Source organism: Pinus tabuliformis, chromosome X, assembly GCF_031772625.1.
Source record: "Pinus tabuliformis cultivar Carrire ecotype Pingquan chromosome X, CPIR1, whole genome shotgun sequence".
Lineage (NCBI taxonomy): Eukaryota > Viridiplantae > Streptophyta > Pinopsida > Pinales > Pinaceae > Pinus > Pinus tabuliformis.
In genome coordinates, this window is record NC_142308.1 from 1,371,633,332 (window position 1) to 1,371,642,005 (window position 8,674).

The 8,674-nt window shown below is 36.1% G+C and overlaps 1 protein-coding gene across 3 annotated transcripts; it reads right to left on the bottom strand.

Annotated features, from left to right (window-relative positions):
* Positions 1 to 297: 297 nt before the first annotated feature.
* LOC149145167 (E3 ubiquitin-protein ligase RGLG5-like) lies at positions 298 to 3,944 on the bottom strand. 3 transcript variants are annotated; one of them, XM_089448784.1, is made up of 7 exons: positions 3,819 to 3,897; positions 3,165 to 3,261; positions 2,197 to 2,525; positions 1,533 to 1,617; positions 1,122 to 1,262; positions 872 to 985; positions 298 to 700 (listed from the first exon to the last, which is right to left on the bottom strand). In XM_089448784.1, exons 3-7 carry the CDS (start codon positions 2,401 to 2,403, stop codon positions 564 to 566), a joined length of 684 nt encoding a protein of 227 aa, XP_089304910.1. In that variant the 5' UTR covers positions 2,404 to 2,525; positions 3,165 to 3,261; positions 3,819 to 3,897; the 3' UTR covers positions 298 to 563. The 3 variants fall into 3 exon arrangements, with proteins under 3 accessions (XP_089304910.1, XP_089304911.1, XP_089304912.1); XM_089448785.1 differs by lacking the exon at positions 3,819 to 3,897 and adding an exon at positions 3,624 to 3,765; XM_089448786.1 differs by lacking the exon at positions 3,165 to 3,261 and having other exon boundaries at positions 3,819 to 3,944.
* Between the last annotated feature and the right edge of the window lie 4,730 nt (positions 3,945 to 8,674).

The following is an 8,674-nucleotide window of genomic DNA, read 5'->3' on the forward strand; positions in this document are numbered from 1 at the left end:
GAACCAAATGTTTTTTTAAAAAGTGTAACCATCCGCAGGTCCGTTGGATTTGAAGATTCTACTTTTTGTCATGATAAAAAAAACAACAAACTATTCAGCATCAAGGAAGGTTATGATCATGATTCATGATTAAGGAAAACCACACTTAATGCACAAACAACATGAACAACCATGCTCAATATATATATTATAAATAGTGCAGAAATCTTGTACCGAAGAGGAATTGAAGATTGCTAGTTTGTATAGATCCAACCAACGATGAAAATGTAAAACTTTACACAACAACAAAGGCCATAATGACAATTCACAAAAGTTTATGTTTAGAACCAAAACAATACTAATGACCATAAAAAAAATTGTGCCTAAGAGGACTTGAAGACTCTCATTAAGATTCAAAATAAGGATCAAAACTTTGCTCACTGTACAGATGCAACAACAATGCCTGTAAAACAATAATAACACCCATTGCTCTCAAGGTATGTGGTATAAATAAATCAAGAAATGCTAAAAATTTTGACTAAACAGACAACAGACAAGCCAGTCCCTTCATCAAAACTAACAATTCATTTTAATAACCAATCCATATAGAGAAGATTTGCAACCTGTCCATCTGCAATTATCAAGAGAACATGGTACTGCCCACCACTCTGTTCCACAATACGGATTGCTGCTTCAATAATTGGGGCAAAAGATGTTGGCCCTAAATAAGAAAAGAACATACAAGAAATGTATAAGAAAACACAGGACATACGCAACATATACACATATCAAGTAAACCAGTCAGACACTCTTTCCTAGCTTAAGGCTTATAATGCTAAAGGTAATTAATCTTCATATCTTCAGGTGGAATGTCAAAGTTTCATTAACCAACCAGCCAGTCGAAGATGTGGGACTATCTCCCTGTAGCGTCTCAACGCTTCTTCAAATCCATTGCATAACCTATCATCTGGATAGAAACTAAACACACTTTGATCATGTGTCAAAGCTGTGAAAGAAGCAACACGTTATTAGCAATAACCATATTGCTGCATATGTTATGAATTCATGTTAACCAACATAAGAAAAATAAATTGAGCCAAATTCAAACAAGATTTTCAATCGAAATAGAGATCAAAACTTGCCATCCCCAAAACCAAAACAAGGGATCAAGTTGTCTTCGTCAAATACAGATAAGGTCCTCCCAATTATCGAAATCGCTTGTTCATAAGGGTTTGGAGTGTCTCCAATGTGGTGCAAGCTTCGGCGATTAAAAGACCTTGCACCTAAAATCCATAACAAAATGTTGAAGTGGTGACTTTAATTTGATTTGGATTGAAAAGTAAAAAGCCTGCAGAATTATCAACTTAAACTAAAAAACTGATTGAAGTTGTATTCAATATATATGAGCTACCTACAGAAACACACTAACAGTTCTTGAGCAAATAAACATAGCGGGCCACATTTAGATAGAGGCAGATTGGCTATTTTAAAATTTTAACTTGCATGAAAATTATGACATTAAAAACTTCAGGATCATGGATAATAGAACTTACCTGTCCACTCATTGCTCTTAGTGAAGTCAATCCCTACAATCAAATTGGAAGATTCGAGGCCAGCTTGTGCAAGAGCTGCAGTCACCTACAAAAAAGATAAAAATAGAAACAAATCAGAGAATTCTCCCCATAGCGCTTATAACCATAACTTATCAAGCCAATTCACAATGAAATACATGCGATAATACAAGCTAATTACTCAAATATCATAATCAGGTACATCGAAACCCATGCAAAGCCAGTTCTTTAGAGCATTACAATCTGACTAAACCTTTGACCAAAATTGTTGCGTTGTTTGTTGACCTAAATAAATTACTTAATTGTCTTGAATTAATACTACTGAATATGATCTCAACCATGAGCATTATTTTTCAATTCAAATTAAGTATTCCACTGGATTTAAATGTTTACTAAGCTTTAAGAAATATGAAAACCGGTGAAACGAATAAGTTATATAATCTAAGGCACATATCTGATTAATAATAAGAAAAAACCATATGACTTCAAATCCATCACAAAGAAATGACAACAACCCATCCTGAAAATGCATAGTAAACCCATAACTTTTAACATGTATGGCATCCAAAAACCAAAGTGCAAAGTAGTAAACACTTAATTTTTAACAACATATATGGCATGCAAAAACCGAGGAGAGTAAGAATACCTCATCAAGTGAATTGTAATTGTCAGCGATTCGGGAGTATCTCCTTTGCAACTTCTGTTTAGTCGCTTGTTGTGCTGGTTGTGCATAAGTTTCCGATGGAACTGCTGCTGAAGGACCATAGGATGAAGAATCCCACGCTGGTGAAGGGCCATATGAAGAAGAACTGTAATGCCTCGGGCGAATACTTTTTAAATGTCTGCCTCCCATTGCCTAGATTTTGAGTTTTTGCAAGGTTTCGCAGGTATGGCACATAATATTCTCCACAAACTCTAATGAATTGAAGATAAACTTGCCTCAGAAAACATAAACAGAATCCCAGGAAATTGGATCTGAAAAATGGCAACATTATAAAAGGATTACCAACATAATAAATTAGAATATTGACATTAAAATTGCAACATAAAGAAAACGGTTCCTGGAGAAATAGTTTTTAGACATGTTCATTAACCAAATTAAATACAACTTATTTGAAACTTTTTGATCTTGTGAAGAAAAAATATCTTTAAGACTTGCCAAGCTAAACATTGTAGCTTTTAAACATATATATATATATATATATATATATATATATATATATATATATATATATAATAAGAAGTGGATCAAGCTTCAGAAGTAAAGGACAAAAGTTTGCTGCAAAACCCGGCCTTGCTACTAAAAACAAATTGATAACAGAAAATCCCACCATTTCTCGCCGATCTCATACCAATGAAAAAGAAACAAAATTAGGAAAACAAAATGCGGTGATATATACCAGGTTGTAAGTACAGCTCAGCACATTTACAGATAACATGCAAATCCCATTAACACTCGATGCAAGAGGCCTTGTGCATTCAGGATGATGTTTTGTAACAAATCCTCGGATTTCCGATATTTAAAAATACACAGAAGGCAAATCCGCTCAAAACAGAAGCACAGAACCCTGCTCAAGATTGAAAATTCCACCGAGGCAACTTCTGAGAGCCTACCTTCTAGAATATTACGCTCTGAAGGCAGCGGAAGAGAACTTTCTCCGTCCAAACCCTTCCACTGATATACAAAGTAAGCGGAGTTGCAGTGAAGCTCCTGTTATGATTCCCGGTTCAATGCCTTAGAAAGTCTCTTTCAAAATCGAGAATCCACGCTATAATGCAATTTACATCAGATATACACTTCACAAAGGGCTAAGACAGCAGGAGCTCGGAAACAACATAAAATAATCCCTCGCCGAAAATGTTTACCATCTTGAAAAATTCAGGAAACTTACAATGAACTTCAAATTTGACGGCATGGAGGGCATGGAAGACCCACAAACAACATTTTTTTTCGCAAACTTTACAATTTTATCATATGTATATAATTTCATTCAGACTTTAAAAACAGAAAACAAGAAAGTCCGATCAGCACTATTTTGAATAAGACCAGTTCGGAAAAGTTTAAAAGCTCACAAAAGAATGACTCCTCGCTCTAACACAGTAAATTTTTCGCAATTCCTTTAAATATCAACGGTTCCTTTCCTTGCGATGTAAACTGGAACTTTCCTCTACAACTAAAATAACAAGATAATATAGCGAGTTTTTTGCGTGTAAAACTAAGTTTCCTCAATCTGAAGCCGAAGAGTTGATTTATTCAACCAAATTTACCTAAAGCCGGCACATATGAAGCTTCCTAAAGCCAAGTGCGCTCACGGAACAGATCGAAACAACCCGGAAAGTGGTTGGGACCAAGATAGTCGCAGAAACGGGAATTCTTCCAAGTTACAGTTAAATATTGCGGTCGTTTACTTAATTTCTCTCGCAGATCCTGGAAATGGAGATGAGGGAAAGTGGGAAGGAAGGAAACTCATTTCGAGCATGAAGTTTTGATTGAAGACGGTGGAAACTAGAGATAAGCAATGGAAATTGTGTCGATCAATTTGGCTTACAGAATCACCTTTCTTTCAAAAATTAGGAAGGTACCTTAATGTGGTAGCGAGCTACTTGAGAGGTGGCAGACGGTGGCAGACAGTGGTAGCCAGCTGCGTGAGAGGTGGCAGGTGGCAGCTATATAATAAACTTTGCATGCACCTAAGTTTCATGTTTGTCACCATAATCTTCCAGACTTTGGATAAAATACAAATTGGAAATGGTATATAAAATGACATGGTATATAAAATGACAGAACTTTGGTTAAAATAGTATTGCCACAATTTTCTTGCATCGGGCCACGTGAAGCCTGCAATAAGAGGTACAATGCGCTTTCAGAGTTAAAACTTTGGATAAAATTTAAGTGAACAAAATTGCTATGATTAAACTTTGGTTAAAACACAAGAAAACATAAAAAAAAACGGTCAACGGATGGATTAATAGGCAGTCAAACGTTTGATCGAACGCTATAGTCTGGGCAGGGACTAATAAATGTGGAAACAATCAAAATGTGAATTACTCAATAACACAATTATTATTGACGTTGGAATGATAGGTCAAGAGGATCAAAGTAAAATCATGTGGAATTTTCTTTAGAGATCCATTCTATACGAGCAATGAGTTTAGTAGTCCTCCATTCTCACAATATTTTACTGCAATAATATAAGAAATATTCACTTAAATATATCTATACTATGCCATTTTGATTACATTTTGAGCTTATTTTGATTCCAAAATCAATTCCTAAGGTATTACTTTATTAATTTTCATTTTTTAAACTTCATGAAAATGTATGTATTAAAAATGTAATTTACCAGATTTTTACTAAAATTGCAGTTTCGTAATAGCCCATTCATTTAGATACATACAAGCTAGCTAGGAAAAAAAGGATATATGTGTTTTTTCATCTATGATTCCTGGAATGTTAGTTTCCCATTGGTTTCATGCAAAATAATGCATAAAGGTCAACCCAATGCACATTGAGTACTACCAGTCCTTATTGATTTCCCATGATACTAGAGTATGGGTTAAAATCTTACAATCACTGATACGACCAATCCAAGTATCACAAAAAATAATTTTCACAACATATTAAGATAGAATAGTATATCTATTAGTGCATAAGATATATGCAACATTTTAGAAATTTACAATAACCCAACTTTGTTATATTACTCAATTGATAATACAACATTTAGGGATCTTGTGTAATGGATAAGGGTCCTCATATCTCCACTAGTACAAGAATAAAAGAACAAGATACTCTAAAGTTATACCTAATGTAGGCGATGATCACAACTTCTTTGTCATACTTTGAGCACAACTATTTCTACATCGCTCATGTTCTGCGGAAGTTCCTTTATCAATGAACCATCTCCCTTAGGCCACTAAACTCAACAATTCAATCTGTGCTCTAGATTATCATAAGTCCATCTATAACCAACACATCGAGTCTTCACGCACACTATTTGTTCCTTTGTCCTTCAAGGCCACAACACTTTAAGTCTTCTTATAGACTACTATTGCTCAAATACTTAGGGACTTCTTCCAACTATTGTCTTTATGTGTTACTCTAATGATGATGAACATATGGTAGGAGGGTTGCCACCTATCACCATAATACGTCGTTCTCCCACAATGAACTTGGGTTGCACAATATTTCTCCTCTGACTCATCATAATTTGAGATCCTTCATTATCTGACTCATCTAACAACCCTGGTGTTCCTTCTATGGTCTTCTCTTAGGGCATACTTAGTCCACTCTCATGTTTCCCTCTGACACTCTACAAGTTTACAATACTATTGTCTAATATGGAATACTAAACCGGTAACATCTACTCAATTGAAAGACATCAACAAATACATATTGTCCTCTTCTCATTGGCTAGTGTAGGCTATTGTACGTTTAGTGCACCAGTAAGGGCTGTTGTCACTCTACAAAAACACTTATTTTCTCCTCCCAAACCTCCTCCATAATTGTTTTCATCCTTTGAAATTGTTTTCCCTCACTCGTTGTTTTTGGCTAGCCTGCACCCTCAAATAAGTGTTTCATCCCCCAGTTCTAGGAAGGATAGGACCTTTGGCCTACATATTCCCAGAATCCTAAGCTACGACCTGATTTTAGAGAGAAAAGAACACATAAAATACACAAAAAGAAAATTGCCCATAATATCTTCCAAGCAAGTTGCATTGCTACTTGATCCATCTAGCCTCCCCAACAATCACAAAAGAAATAGAAACAATCCTCTTGTCTTCTTTGCGAGGTATACTCATGATATGTGACCTCCTTGGTGACATATTTCTATGAGAGATGAATTTTTGGATGTTGTTCAAATGTCCTGCACTTATCCTCTATTTATATGCTAATAGGTAGGCTTCAGCAACTTCCCTTGTCGCACTTCTAAACCTAATCAGACCTACTCTAGGTGCCACAAAAACCAACAAAAACATATTAAATAGAGTGATTTTCCCTAACCATAATTACTCTAGAGGTCCTCTATCATCTCCATCGGTGTCATGAAAAATTATCCTTGTGTTTTCACACCCACAATATTAGGTAAGCCACACCTTGGGTTCCAAGCCCACAAATCACTTTTGTGGCACTTCTTCCTCTAAACCCTAAACCCTAGTGCTTGGGGTACCTCCAAGGCTACCAAATCTCAACACTCCCTCTTAACAATGGAGGTACTTCCAAGACCAGGTAGTAGCTCACCATGATTGTCACTATTCACAATGCTCACCCAAATCCTAGCATCCATAACTATATCAAACCCTGTAAAATGGACTACACCTCTTTCAGAAGTGTCACTATCATTAGAAGCCTCTTGCTTCCTATTCTTCTCCTAAAACTCTTTCAAGTCTTTCCACGATTCCCTGTCGGTAATTGTAGAAGTGTCCTTACACCACACTGGCCATGCACTCTTCTTAGGTTGCATATTATCCCTCTCGATATGTGAACTCACTATAGAACTCAACTCTCCCTGAGCCTGTGCAACCTAGACCATTTTCTTAGGAACCTACACCTACTCCTCTAAACCCTACATCTTATTCTCTAGAACTTGTACCTAGTTTTTCTTCTTCTTCTCATGATTTACAAGCTTTCCCATTAGCATGTATACACCATGGTCTCTAACTCCAATCACAACAGATGTAGAGATAGAGCCTATGGGAATGAGTCTCGCCTTCTAAATTTGGAACAAGACCTCAAACCCCTTATGCTTGATTTTTGAGAAAATATCATGATATATTTGAGTCTTCATACAAAAAATAAATCCTCAACTCACATTACCTAACCTATCTCCATCATGAATGACATGACCCCTAATCATATGATCTCTTTCTAAATGTTGTCATCGAAAACCATGTGCAATTTTGAGTCCCACTAATCTAGATTCTTGAACACCTCTTGTGACCCTGTCATATTCTTTGATGCTGCACTATCCACATACCATGTAGCTTCAATGATGGTACCCCATGAGAAATGAGATATCAAATAAGACTCCTCTTTCTCCATTCTCTGGGAGAAATCATGTATCCTAGTAGAAGTGGTGAAACCTGAAACATGTTTCCCTTGCTTCTTCTCATCATCTCCACTCTTCTTCATCAAACACTTGATTGAAAAATGACCCATATATCCATGGTTGAAATAATTGATCTTAGTCAAGTCCTTCGTTTTCTTGCCGCTCATTCTCACTGAAAGTGCCACATCATTATTTGAAGCCTTGTTTCCCGAATGAAGATCTTCATCTCACAAATATTCTTAAATAAAGTCATCCCATAACCTATTTTAGTCTGGAAACTTTTCCTTGACAACAATTCCCTTAATGAATCGATTCCACTGTAGAGTAAACCCCTTCAAGGAAATCCTCATCATATGAGAATCTACAATAGTCACATTGATGGTGGCAATATCATCTTGAACTTGAGACAACCTCATTAGATACAAAGTTACCCCTTCACTCTCTATCATCTTGGGGGCCTTCAACTTATCCTCCAATACCAATACTTGGTTCTCATATTTATTCTAGAAAAATTTTTGAATATCCTCCCACATCTCATGGGTAGTGTTCTTCCCATATTGATAAGGTATTAATGAATATCTGACACCATCGAGGATGATCAACTTCATCCTCATATCCAACTCTTTGTACACTTCCAACTCCTTAGGGTTTGTTGGCTTCTTCATTTCCTTCTCAAAAAAATCCCAAATCTTGTTGTCCATTAATGCTAACTTGATATGTTCCCTCGATGGACTATAGTTGGACAACCCTTCCAAACCGTTCTAATACCAGAGACCAACCTTCAACTTACACTTTGTCTGAGCCCTATTAATTTGGTAACCTAGGGACAAATTTCCTCCTTTAGATAATCTTCATCATTAAGAAAGACCCCTCTTATCCCTTGGAAGAATTAATTTGGTTAAGGAAAATTATTATTTTATAATGGAAACCCACATGTGCATAAAAGGATAGATTGTCCCTCAAAGGAAATTAGACATTCTTGGATGGCTATAAATACAATTCAAGTGACCCTTGTTTAGAGATCAACATTAATCATTCTCTTCTTCTCTCTTCTTTGGTTTAGCTTGCACAGTC

Bases quoted from the DNA above. Each gene is read 5' to 3' on its own strand.
- LOC149145167 (XM_089448786.1), bottom strand. From the start codon at position 2,403: ATGGGAGGCAGACATTTAAAAAGTATTCGCCCGAGGCATTACAGTTCT. The intron at 986-1,121 runs GCAAGTTTTGAT...CTTCTTTCACAG, and splicing joins TTGTTTTGGTTTTGGGGATG to CTTTGACACATGATCAAAGT. The intron at 701-871 runs GTTGGTTAATGA...TTTCTTATTTAG, and splicing joins CCCACATCTTCGACTGGCTG to GGCCAACATCTTTTGCCCCA.